At 42.7% G+C, this 14012-nt stretch overlaps 1 protein-coding gene across 1 annotated transcript; it reads right to left on the reverse strand.

The window, feature by feature from the left end:
- Positions 1-8972: 8972 nt before the first annotated feature.
- On the reverse strand, positions 8973-13191 carry SPATA31G1 (SPATA31 subfamily G member 1). The gene is made up of 2 exons (XM_077147830.1): positions 12947-13191; positions 8973-12549 (listed from the first exon to the last, which is right to left on the reverse strand). The coding sequence occupies exons 1-2, from the start codon at positions 13175-13177 to the stop codon at positions 9082-9084; spliced, it is 3699 nt and encodes a 1232-aa protein (XP_077003945.1). The 5' UTR covers positions 13178-13191; the 3' UTR covers positions 8973-9081.
- Between the last annotated feature and the right edge of the window lie 821 nt (positions 13192-14012).

Here is a 14012-nt window from a genome sequence, read left to right on the forward strand (position 1 = left end):
AATAAAAAGACAACAGAAAAATATAACAAACAAAAAATTTTACAGGCCATACCCCTTACTAATCCCTTTCATTGATCACTAGCATTTCAAACTAAATCTATTTTAACATTTGTTCCCCCTATTTATTTTTATTCCATATGTTCCTCTCATCTGTTGACAAGGTAGATAAAAGGAGCATCAGACACAAGGTTTTCACAATCACAGAGTCACATTGTGAAAGCTATATCATTATACAATCATCAAGAAACATGGCTACTGGAACGCAGCTCTACATTTTCAGGCAGTTCCCTCCAGCCTCAAAATTACATCTTGAATAACAAGGTGATATCTACTTAATGCATAAGAATAACCTCCAGGATAACCTCTCGACTCTGTTTGGAATCTCTCAGCCATTGACACTTTGTCTCATTTCACTCTCCCCCCTTTTGGTCGAGAAGGTTTTCTCAATCCCTTGATGCTGGGTCTCAGCTCATTCTAGAGTTTTTCTCAATCCCTTGATGCTGAATCTCAGCTCATTCTGGGATTTCTGTCCCACGCTGCCAGGAAGATCCACATCCCTGGTAGTCATGTCCCACGTAGACAGGGGGAGGGTGGTGAGTCTGCTTGCTGTGTTGGCTGGAGAGAGAGGCCACATCTGAGCAACAAAAGACGTTCTCTTGGGGGTGACTCTTAGGCTTAATTTTAAGCAGGCTTGACCTATCCCCTGTGGGGTTAAGTTTCATATAAACAAACCCCAAGACTGGGGGCTCAGCCTACAGCTTTGGTTGTCCACACTGCTTGTGAGAATATCAAGAATTCAACTTGGGGAAGTTGAATTTTGCCCCGTTCTCACCATTCGGTGACTTTGCAAATATTTTTCCACTCACTGATCAAATCACTCTGGGATTCATCAGGGCATCACCTGGACAAACCAACAAAATCTCATTACCTATACAAAGTTCAATGTACTTAAGGTGTTCAATCAACTATCTACATAAGTTATATTAGGAGATGCACTAGTCAAAGTATAGATTTGTACCAAATAAACATTTTTTGCTTTAGTCTCACACATTAATTGAAATTTTAAAATATTAAGTACCATCTATTTTCAGCACACTGCAATAATGACATTCTTTTGTTCTTCCTCATGCAAAAACATTTTTTAAATTTGTACATTTAGTCACTATCATTATACACTCTAGGCATTCCTAGATTACACCATCTCAATCTTTATCGTCTGTCTTTGTGATTTCTTTTATGCCCCAGTCCTCCTCCCTCTATCATTCTCATATGCAGCTTCATTCAGTGTTTTAACATAATTATATTACAGTTAGGTGATATTGTGATGTCCATTTCTGAGTTTTTATATTCAGTCCTGTTGCATATATTCTGTGTCCCTTCAGCTCCAATTACCCAATATCTTACCCTATTTCTATCTCCTGATGGTCTCTGTTACCAAGGAAATATTCCAAGTTTATTCACTAATGTTAGTTCATATCAGTGAGACCATACAGTATTTGTCCTTTTGTTTCTGGCTAATCACACTCAGCATAATGTCCTTAAGGTCCATTCATGTTACATATTTCATAACTTTATTCTGTCTTACAGCTGCATAATATTCCATCTTATGTAAATGTCACAGTTTGTTTAGCCAACTGTCTGTTGATGGACATTTTGGCTGTTTCCATCTCTTGGTAATTGTTAATAATGCTGCTATAAACATTGGTGTGTAAATGTCCATTTGTGTCCTTGGCCTCGTGTCCTTTGAGTAGAGACAGCATATAGATGGGTCCTGTTTTTTAATCCATTCTGCCAGACTATGTCTTTTGATTGGAGAGTTTAATCCATTAACATTCAGTGTTATTACCGCATGGGTAGTACTTTCTTCTACTATTTTGCCTTCTGGATTTTATATGTCATATCCAATTTTCCTTCTTTTTACCTTTACTCATAGTCTTCCTTTCTACACTCTTCTCCACACCTCTCTCTTCTGTCTTCATATCTGTCTCTAGTGTTCCGTTTAGTATTTCTTGCAGAGCTGGTCTCTTGGTCACAAATGCCCTCAGTGATTTTTTGTCTGAAAATGTTTTAATTTCTCCCTCATTTTTGAAGGACAGTTTTGCTGGATATAGAATTCTTGGTTGGCAGCTTTTCTCTTTTAATAATTTAAATATATTATCCCACTGTCTTCTCACCTCCATGGTTTCTGCTGAGAGATCTGTGCATAGTCTTATTGGGCTTCCCTTGTATGTGATGGATTGCTTTTCTCTTGCTGCTTTCAAGATCCTCTCTTTCTCTTTGACCTCTGACATTCTGATTATTAAATGTCTTGGAGTATGTCTATTTGGATGGATCTATTCTGTTTGGGGTACACTGCACTTCTTGGATCTGTAATTTCAAGTCTTTCATAAGAATTGGGAAATTTTCAGTGATAATTTCCTCCATTAGTTTTTCTCCTCCTTTTCCCTTCTCTTCTCCTTCTGGGACACCCACAACAAGTATATTCGTGTGCTTCATATTGTCTTTCAATTCCCTGAGTCCCTGCTCATATTTTTCCATTTTTTTTCCTATGGTTTCTGTTTCTTTTCAGATTTCAGATGTTCCATCCTCCAGTTCAGAAATCCTATGTTCTGTCTCTCGAAATCTACCATTGTAGGTTTCCATTGTTTTTTTCATCTCTTCTACTGTGTCTTTCATTCCCATAAGTTTTGGGATTTGTTTTTTCAGACTTTCGATTTCTTCTTTTTGTTCTTTCCTTGCCTTCTTTATATCCTCCCTCAGTTCACTGATTTGATTTTTGATGAGGTTTTCCATGTCTGTTCGTGCATTCTGAATTAATTGTTTCAGCTCCTGTGTGTCATTTGAATTGTTGGTTTGTTCCTTTGACTGGGCCATATCTTCAATTTTCCTAGTGTGATTTGTTATTTTTTGCTGGCATCTAGGCATTTAATTACCTTAATTAGTTTATTCTGGAGATTGCTTTCACTTCTTTTATCTAGGGTTTTCTTGCTGGATGAATTTGTTGTCTATCTGTTCTTTGACATTCCGTTCAGCTTTATCTGGACTTTTAGCTTAAGTTTTGTTTAACAGAGGAGAATTTTTCAGTTCTTGTTTTCTTGTTTATTGCCCTGCTTGTATGGTGCCTTTTCCCCCACACACACACTTAGGAGGGTCTACTTAGATATTATAGACCCCAGCCAGATTTTCCCAGACTAAACTGGCCTCCTATCAGGAGGAAAGAGTCACCTGTGTCGGTTTTCCCTGAGGGTGAGACCCAGCAGGTTGAAAGAGTTTCCTGTGAAGTCTCTGGACTCTGTTTTTCTTATTCTGCCCAGTATGTGGCACTTGTCTGACTGCAGGTCCCACCAGCATAAGATGATACGGTACCTTTAACTTTGGCAGACTCTCCCTGCTGGGGGCGTGGTGGAGACAGAGGAGAGGTTGAGGGCTGGTTTTAATGGCTTCAAATTACCAAGCCCTGGTGTCTGAATTCCTTGATGGAGGGATTCCACCTGGGTGGGGCTTCACCCCTCCCCTGGGGAAGGCACAGGCTCCAGATAAGCCCCCAAAAGAGCTCACTTCTGCCTATGCCTGGGGCAGTTGCAGCCTGAAAAGTCCTGCTGCTGTATCCAGAGGCAGTCAAGCCTTTGTAGATACACAGCCACAAAAACCTCTGTTTCCTTCTTTTTTTTTCCCCCTTTTTCTGTCAGTCCTGCCCCCTTGGCACCGGGGCAAAAATGAGCAACCTCCACTTTGATCAGGTTCACCTAAGCTGGGGGCCTATTTTTAGTAGTCAGTATTTGTTAATTAGCTCCACAATTGGCATTTGATTGTGCCCAGTCCCTGCTGCTGGTAAAGTCCTTCCCTTTCCCCTCTGGGAAGCGGCCTGTGGGGGAGGGGCGCTGGCCACTGCAGCTTTGGGAACTCATGGTTCTGGCGGGTGCTCGCAGCGGGGTCCAGCTGGTCCAGACTGGGGTACACTGTGTGTCTGGTCACTGACCTGGCCCCAGGAGCTGTTCTGTACTGTTTCTGGTTATTTACTAGTTGTCCTGGAGGACGATCTAAAATGCGCACGTTGTTAAGCCGCCATCTTGACCCGGAAGTAAAAAAAGGGAATTTAATAGGTTGCTAGTTTACAGTTCTAAGACAGAAAATGTCCCAGTTAAAGCAAGTCTATAGAAATGTTCAGTCAAAGGCATCCAGGGAAATATACCTTGATTCAAGAAGGCCGACGAAGTTCAGGGTTTCTCTCTCAAGTGAGAAGGCACTTGGCGAACACAGTCACAGTTTCTTTCTTGGCTGGTAGGGCACATGGCTAGCAAGGCGTCATCTGCTAGCTTTCTCTCCTGGCTTCCTGCTTCATGAAGCTCCCTGGGAGGCTTTTCCTTCTTCATCTCCAAAGGTTGCTGGCTTGTGGCCTTTCTGCTTCTTGTAGCTATGTTGTTCTCTGCTGTCTCTGAATTGCTCATTCTCCAAAATGTTTCCTCTCTTATAGGACTCCAGAAACTTATTAAGACACACCCAAATGGGTGGAGACATGTAGTCACCTAATCCAGTTTAACAACCACTCTTGATTGGGTTATAACTCCAGGGAGATGTTCTAATTACAAATCCAAACATACAGTATTGAATAGAGATTATACTGGCTTTGCAATATGGGATTTTGATTAAAACATAGCTTTTCTAGGGGACATACATCCTTTACCAGCACATAAGTGGACTTGTACAGTGTCCTTCAATTTCTTGCTTATGTCACTTGGCATAATGTAGAAAATTCATTTTTAAAATAACCTATTATTTTTATAGAAATGGTAATGTGCATTGTAGAAATTTAGGAAGATATCAGTAAAATCTTAAAAATTAGTAATTCTCAATAACCAGAGATAACCATTCTTAATGACTTTTGTGCATATCTTCCTAGATCTGTTATATACACACATATTTTTAAGCCAAAATGAGGTCATACTATTTGAGAACTTTTTTTTTTCAATCTACTAAGTTTATTTTAACATTTGTTGCCCCATTACTTATTTATTTTTAATCCATATGTTTTACTCGTCTGTTGATAAGATAGATAAAAGCCTCAGATACAAGGCTTTCACACTCACACAGTCACATTGCAAAAGTTATATCATTATACAATCATCTTCAAGAATCATGGCTACTACAAATTTAAAAAATGTTTTTGCATGAGGAAGAACAAAGGAATGTCATTACTGCAGGGTGCTAAAAATAGATAGTAACTAATGTTTTAAAATTTTAACTTATGTGTGAGACTAAAGCAAAAAATATTTATTTGGTACAAAATTTATATTTTGGCTAGTACATTTCTTAATATAACTTACGTAGACAGCTTAATTGAATACCATAAGTACATAGAACCTTGAGTAGGACATGAGATTTTGTTGGCTTATCCAGAGTGATGCCCCGATAAATCCCAGAATGATTTGAACGGTGAATAAAAAAGTATTTGGAAAGTCCCCTTTGGGGAATGGTGAGAAAGGGGAAAATTCAACTTCCCCAAGTTGAATTCTTGATATTCTCACAAGCAGTATGGACAACTAAAGCTATAGGCTGAGTCCCCAGTCTTGGGGTTTGTTCATATGAAACTTAACCGCACAAAGGATAGGTCAAGCCTACTTAAAATTAGGCCTAAGAGTCACCCCCAAGAGAACCTCTTTTGTTGCTCAGTGTGGCTTCTCTCTCTTCAGCCAACATAACAAGCAAACTCACCACCCTCCCCCTGTCTACGTGAGACATGACTCCCAGGGGTGTGGACCTTCCTGGCAACGTGGGACAGAAATCCTAGAACGAGCTGAGACTCAGCATCAAGGGGTTGAGAAAAACTCTAGAATGAGCTCAGACCCAGAATCAAGGGATTATGAAAACCTTCTCGACCAAAAGGAAGAGTGAAATGAGACAAAATAAAGTGTCAATGGCTGAGAGATTCCAAACAGAGTGGAGAGATTATCCTGGAGGTTATTCTTTCGCATTAAGTAGATATCACCTTGTTAGTTAAGATGTAATGAAGAATTAATAAAAAATTATATAAAAAAGAAAAGAAAAGAAAAAGATGTAATGGAGAGGCTGGAGGGAACTGCCTGAAAATGTAGAGCTGTGTTCCAGTAGCCATGTTTCTTGAAGATGATTGTATAATGATATAGCTTTCACAATGTGACTGTGTGATTGTGAAAATCTTCTGTCTGATGCTCCTTTTATCTACCTTATTGAAAGGTGTGCTGGTTTAAAAGGAAATATGCCCCCTAGAAAATCCATGTTTTAATCAAAATCTCATTTCATAAAGGTAGAATAATCCCTATTCAATACTGTATGTTTGAAACTGTAATCAGATCATCTCCCTGGATGATGAGTGGTTGTTAAACTGGATTAGGTGATGACATGTCTCCACCCATTTGGGTGGGTCTTGATTGGTTTATTGGAGTCCTATGAAAGAGGAAACATTTTGGAGAAAGAGAGAGATTCAGAGAGAGCAGAAAATGCTACAGTACCACGAAGCAGAGAGTCCACCAGCCAGCGACCTTTGGAGATGAAGAAGGAAAATGCCTCCCGGGGAGCTTCATGAAATAGGAAGCCAGGAGAAGAAGCTAACAGATGACGCCATGTTTGCCATGTGCCCTTCCATTTAAGAGAGAAACCCTGAACTTTTCATTGGCCTTCTTGAACCAAGGTATCTTTCCCTAGATGCCTTAGATTGGACATTTCTATAGACTTGTTTAATTGGGACATTTTCTCAGCCTTACAACTGTAAACTAGCAGCTCATTAAATTCCCCCTTTTAAAAGCCATTCCGTTTCTGATATATTGCATTCCGGCAGCTAGCAAACGAACAGATGAGTAAAACATATGGAATAAAAATAAATAATAGGAAGAACAAATGTTAAAATAAATTTAGATTGAAATGCTAGTGATCAATGAAAGGGAAGGGTAAGGGGAATGGTATGTATGAATTTTTTCTGTTTTCTTTTTATTTCTTTTTTCTGAACAGATGCAAATGCTCCAAGAAATTATCATGATGATGAATATGAAACTATGTGATGATATTGTGAATTACTGATTATGTATGTAGAACAGAATGATGAAAAGTTAAGAATGTTTATGTTTGTTTGGTGTATTTTGGTATTTAAAAAAAAATTTTTAATTGAAAAAAAAAAGAAACATGGCTATTGGAACACAGTAATTTCTATCTTTCCATTTCAGTAAATTTCATTTTCTCAAATACCCATAGCGTAGTCAAGTTTTTCCAAATAACCTATGTATGTCATTTACAACTATTTTGAGCAAAACCATATCCAGTCCAGGACCATAAATTGCACCTATGTTCCATTACTCTCAAACTTTTATGACACTGGCTTATTGAAGAGAATGAGTCATTTGATCTCCAGAGAAAATTCATTCTTGTAGCCATCTGGAGTATAGGTTACAAGGAATAGGGAGAAGAATTTGGTTAGAAGTAATGATAGGACTAAGACTGTGATGGTGGAAATGGAGAGATGAAGATGTATTTGTAATACATTTCAGACGTATAATTGACAGGGTTTTATGATGGGCTAGAAGGGGGACTAAGTAAGGGAGAAGTCAAGGATGATAGGTTTATGCAGAAATCAGTACAAGTTGAATATGTAGATCTGCAGTCTAGTGATGCTTAACAATGATGTGTTTTACAATATGACATTTAATAGAATGAGTTCGAGACATTCTAGTTTTAAAAAATGGTATTGGTAAAATTGGTCATCCAGTTTTTGGGGAACAAGATTTCTACCTCTTAGCACATAAAAATTATACTAGCTATCTAAACAATGCCCAAAACTATAAAAGTGCCAGATGAAATTTTTTAGAGGTCATTAAGGAAAGTATCAATTTAACTACATCAACATTTTAAACTTTGGTACAGTAAAAGCTACCATACAGAACTGAAAAACAAACTACAGACTGGGAATAAAGATTTGCAACATAAGTTGAGTTAATATCTGTGGCAGACAAAATAATGGCCCTCTAAGATAAGATGTTCTGTCCTGATCCCTGGGACCTCTGAATATGTTATTTTACATGGCAAAGGAACATTAAGGTTGCAGATGGAATTAAGGTTGCTAATGAGGTGACCTTAAAATAGAAAAAGTAACTTGAATTACATTTAGGTGGGCTCAATGTAATCACAAGGGTCGTTACTAAGTGAAGGAGGGAGGCAAGAGATCAGTGATACCATGTGAGGACTCAACTCACCTTTGCTAGCTTTAAAGATGAAGAGGACCACAAGCCAGGCAAGGTGAGCAGCCTCTATAAGCTGGGAAAAACAAGGAAACATCCTACCCAGAGCCTATAGAAAAGAGTGCAGCCCTGCCAATATCTTGATTTTAGCCAGTTGAGACCCATGTCAAACTTCTGATAAAGTAAGTTTTAAGATAATTCATTATAACAGCAATAGAAAATAGTACACTATCCAACATATAGTGAAAAAAATGTGTAAAGGATATGAGCAGGCAGTCATAGAAATCCAGATGCTCGCTAAACATGAAAAGACTCCATCTATTTTCATGGTTAGGACCTTGGTGTTGAATGAACTGACACAAAGACAGAAGAGAGCCAAGGACTGATAAGAAATGGTCAGTAAGATATGTGGAGAATGTGTGATTTAAGGGGTGAGACAGATCATACCCAGGACTGAGAGCAGCTATCTAGATCCAGACCAGTCACGCTCACGTGAATGGATTTCTCTTCTCTTCACTTGCTCTGAAATCTTTCCTTCTCAGGGCCAGCATTGGACTTTGCTCCTGGCCCAACAGTCTCATGTAGAGCAGGGACATGTGGACTCCGGAGTGTCCACTCCAGACATGTGAAGGGCTGGAAAATAAAGTGAAGCCTTCCAAAATCCTGAGAGCTCTCTACTTCTGGGACCTGATCCTGGGAAGAATGGCTGCAGCAAGTAGGAAACTGACATTCACAGTACCCTAGACTCCAAAGAAGACATGAGCAGGATTTGGTCAGTTCAGCTTGTTTATTAGGCTTTCCTCTGCTTGCCTCCCCACTCCTACACCCCTCACATAGTCTGGCTTGGCTTCAAGTCTTGAAGTACTGTGTGCCAGTACTACCTGCCTTTCCTTTGCTGTCTAGGTTTGGTGGGCAGGGGTCCAAGGGTACCCCAAAATTTGGCTAACACCCTTTGGAAGCCCCTGACAAGGGGAGTCTGAGGTAGGGTTGGGGAGACATGCTTCTCCATGTGGGTCCAAGGGCAGTGCTTGCAGTGCTTACAGTGTTTGCAGCACTTACAGTGCTGAGGATTCGGGATGTCATCAGTGCCCAGCCCTGCCCCTTGCTCATCCTTGGGAAGAAGCTTCTGAGAGAGACCAGTGCATTGACAGCTCTTGCCTCTGTGCTGAGATCTTTGGGAAGGCCTGCCTACAGGGACCTTTGCTAGTTTTTGGGGTTTGACAGAGTGACTCTTCCCTGACACTGTGAATGACCCCAACCCTGTACCCTCTCTTTTGTGATCTTCTGCTTTGGGTTTCCTGGGGCTCTCTTTCTTCTTGGCTGAAAGTAGGGCTAAAGCCTTATCCTGTCTCTTGCCTGAAGTCTGAACCTCAAGATTTGAGGTCTCTCTCAGGTCTGGGCAGTTCTTACCAGCCTCCAGGTGGACACATGGTTCCTGGAGGGAGACTTGGGCCACTCTCTTCACTGTCTCCTCTCTCTGAGACCCTTGTTTTGCCCTGTCAGAGCCTCGTGGCTGAGGCTGGTAAGAGGAATAGCGATGATGACAGTGGGGGGCCTGAACAGACTGAGGGACTGTGGCCTGAGTTTTGGGGGGACAGCAACTTGAAGAGTGGGGGCACAGTTTAGAGGGATGAATCTCCTGTAGGGGGCAGGAAGAGAGTCCCCAGGAGACTGAAGTTGTGGAGCTAGGGATGGGAGAGCAGGGAAATAATTGATTTGAGCCAGGGGATCTGGAGGCAGGGCTTTGCTGCAGTTTCTTCAGCCTGAGTCCCAACTCTTTACTCCAGCGCCAGGGTCGGACCTCAGGATGGGTGGGCATCCCTTGGATAGTTTCTTGTGCGGAGAGAAGAGTCTCCGCCTTAGTCCCTGGGAGTATCTCTCCCTTGGCTAGGTCAGGCTGGGTGGGATCAATCTTCAGAGCTGCAGCTAAGGTGGGGGGGCAGGGCATTGGCTGCAGGGAATCCACTGCTGGAAGACGGGAGTCCTGGGGGCCCTCTCTTTGTGGGACATTTCTCCACACAAGTTCAGGGTCAATGAGCAGCTCTGACAGAGAAGCAGAGAGTGAGCTAGACACTGGGGCTGGGAGCTCAGTGGCCCAGTAGTTCTCTTTCTGTTTCACTGCTATCCCCTCAAACTTACACTCACACTGGTATTCAATAGGCTCCGTTATGTATGACTTTGACCTTGCGTTTGGGGGTGAACTAGGGCCCCACACTTGGGCCACAGGAGCACAACACTTTTCTTTCTGCTCCATGCCCCTGCCAATAGTTTTAGAGTCAGAAAGGACTCCCAGAGAGCTGCCTCCACCTGGGTCTTGAGATAAGCTGCAAGGTGGGAGCTCAGAGGCCCAGGAATTCATTCTCCTTTGTATGTCACATATAGCCTCAGAATTAAACAGGACTTCCATGGGGCTAACTCTGAGGGGTTCCAGTATAAGAGTTTTTAGGAGTGGGTTGAGGGCCAGAGATGGGGACTCAGAGGCCCAGAAATTCCTGGAATGTTCAGTGTCCTTCCATGTAGGTTCAGATCCAGAGAGGCCTCTCACAAGATTGATGCTGTGGGGCTCTAGAAGGGGGCCCATAAGTGAGCTGTGAGGAGGAACTGGGGACTCAGAGGTCCAGTGATTCTTTCTCTGCCCTATGGTCTTCCACAAAGTTTTGGACTCAGCCAGGACTCCCTGGGAACCCATTCCTAGGGACTCCAGTAGAGAAGCTGAGGGAGGGCCAAGAGATGTAACTGGGTCTTCAATGACCCAAAGATTTTCTCTTCTCTGCATGCTCCTCCATGGAACCTCAGATCCTGATGAGACACATGTAGGCCTAGTTCCATAGAGCCCTGGCAGAGGAACTGAGCATGCTCTGTGGTCCAAGTCTGGGGCCTCAAAGGCCCAGGAGTTTCCTGAGCTTTCTCTGCATCTCCACTGGGCCTCATGTCCAGATGGATCTCCCAGGGGACTGCCTCCCTGGAGTTCTGGCAGGGGATCTGGGGCAGGGCAGGGGACTGGCATTGGAGATCCAAAGACCTGAGGATTTTCTCTTTGCTTCGTGATTCCCCAGAAAGCTTTAGGTACAGAAAATCCTCCTTCAGGAATGACTTTCTGAGATTCTGACAGAGAATCTGAAGGTTGACAAGGGGCTGCTATTGGGGGCTCAGATGCTTTGGGTGTCTCTTTATGTCTTCTCATTCCCTGCTGAGTCTCAAATCCAGGTGGAACTTCCAACAGACTTGTTCCTTGAGGTGTCACAGAGGCTAAGGGTTGGCAATAGGCTAGAGTTGGATACTCAGAGATCTGAGAGTTCTTTCTTTGCTCAGTGGTTTCCCAGAGGATCTCAGATCCAGACAGGCCTTCTACAGGGCTGTCTCCCTGGAGTTCTTGCAGGGAAGCTAGGGTTGGGCTTGGAAGTGCCATTACTGTCTCAGAGGCTTCAGAGTTCTCATTTTGCCCCATGGTCTTCTGTGGGACCTCATACCTAGTTGGGACTCCAAAAGAGCTAGAGGAATATATCAGAGAAGCAGGGGATGAATCTGGATTGATTTGTTGGAGGCTAGGGTCCATTGGTACCCTCAAACAATTCTCAGATGAAGGGAAGAGATTGGAGGGGCTAGTTCTTTGGAGTTCAGGCTGAGGGTGCAGGACCTGATTCTCAGAGACCCAAGGGCCCTCTCTCTGTTGCATAAGACACTGTACAGGTGCCTCAGCATCAGATAGCACTCTCTTGTGGCCTGCAGGAAAGGGCTTACGATGGAGGGCTAAGGGTTGGATTGGAGGGAAAGATGGAGGTGAAAGTACCTGAAGATCAGGGGTCATTTCTTCCAGATCTTCGACAGTTTGAGCTTGATGGTTTGGAAGCTGGCTTGGAGGGTAGTACTGGGAAAGCTGCTGATTGGGTCTAGGCAGGAAGGTAAGCTTATTGAAGAAGATAGAACACTCAAATTTCAGGGGAGAAGGGCCACAAGAGACCAGGACAGTAGCCTCCAAGGACTCACTGTGCAGAGAGGGGAGACCCCAGAAGAGCTGGTTTTTCTTCTGCTGCTGTTGGCTCCTTGATGCTGAATTGTGCCCCATCGGTAGATTGGTCAGGATCTGGAAGGTGGGGAAGAATCTGGAAGGGTTTTGGGGCTGTGCAAGGATTTGTTTTGGTGTCCCTGGGGCTTTGGGGAAACTCTCAGAACCACATGGTGGCTGGAGTGGGGCTGTGGTGGCTTGTTTTTTAATAGTAGCTTCTTTGGGAGGAAAAAATGGCTTCAGAGATGCTTCTTCTTCTTCCACTTCCTCCTCTTCCTCCTCTGACCTGTGTTTCCACAGGTGGTCAAGGAAGTCCACGTAGTACAGAAATGGTAGACCCTGGGTAGCAAAGAAAGAACATGAAGATTTTTCAGAGAAAAAAGGTATGTCATGAAGCCCTCAGTCTCTTTTCCACATACAGAGTGAACAAAGTCACTCACCTGACCCCATATCTTTGGTCAGCAGTAACTTAACCAGTTCCACATCTGATGTTAATGGTCAATTACCCAGCCCACATTTGAGGGTCAGCAGCCCCTTACATAGTCCCACATTTAGGGTCACTGATCACTCACCTGGTTTCAAATCTGGTGTTACTGGTCACTTATCCAGACTCACATTTATGGCTTACAGTCACTCACCTGGGCCCACATCCACCTCAGTGACCCCTCACCTGACCTCACATATGGTGCTGATGGTCATTCACCCAGCTGTACATCCATGTTCAGAAGTCACCCACCTTTCCTTGCATCATGTCCCCAGAGCACAAGGGTTGAAGCTGTCGCCATTTCCTAAGTTGCCACCACTTCCGGATCTGCCAAACCATGAACAAGAATAGTGTCACCAGGTTCCCAGGACTCTGGAGACAGCTGCTACCACAATGGCTACAGGCCAGGACATGCGTCAGCTGGGTCCAGAAAAGCGCCATGCCCCCATCAGCACTGAGCAAGTGCTCCAGCAGCCATTCCATTTCCCTCAGCCTACTGGCAGTTCCCCCTGAGGTCATCACTGCATCACAGAACAAAGAACTCCCAACCCCCACATAGGCTGCAGGCTTAACAGCCTGCTTTCAGAAATAAGGCCTAAAAAATTACCTCTACATACAGTGAAACTGGGTGACCTCTTTTTGTCTTGATTTTCAGGAAGGTCAGAATTATGCTTCAGGCATGGATTCCAGCATCAATTGCCTCTTTTCAAATTCTAGCTCTTCCACTTCCTACTTGTGAAATCTCAAATGACTTTATTTTTCAATGCCTCAATTTTCTCATCTATAAATGAATAAAGTCATATACTTTAAACAGTGCCTGCTACATTGTATATGCTGTATTATTAAATCTTTGTAGATTTTCTTCTCAGGTTCCTGATTACAATCCTCATTCCATCTTTAATAAATGGGATTTACCCCTTCTTTTTTATGTACATGTCATCTGTGAACTCTGTTATTTGACTTTAGATTGCCTGAGATCCTTTTGGGAAGAATTCATGTTTAAGATGACAGATCAAATATGCTTGGCATTTCTCTTCATTTGTTCTTCTTTCCTCTAAAACCACCACCCTGACCCATGTTGAGCCTTTCTTTCAGGGCCAAACTTCAGTCCTTGACTTTCTACCCCAATTTAATACCACTAACTTCCATTTAAGGCTAGCCTAGTCTGGTAGAGAGAGCATGGAGCTAAAAGTGAGGAGACTTGAGTTTTCTAGCTCTGTCACTGATTGGCCACATGATCTTGGGCCAGAGAGATTTCTCCATTGGTACCATGATTCATTCATTCAACATACATTTATCAAGTACCCATATGTACTCA

The sequence above is a fragment of the Tamandua tetradactyla genome, chromosome 2, assembly GCF_023851605.1.
Source record: "Tamandua tetradactyla isolate mTamTet1 chromosome 2, mTamTet1.pri, whole genome shotgun sequence".
NCBI classification, from domain to species: domain Eukaryota; kingdom Metazoa; phylum Chordata; class Mammalia; order Pilosa; family Myrmecophagidae; genus Tamandua; species Tamandua tetradactyla.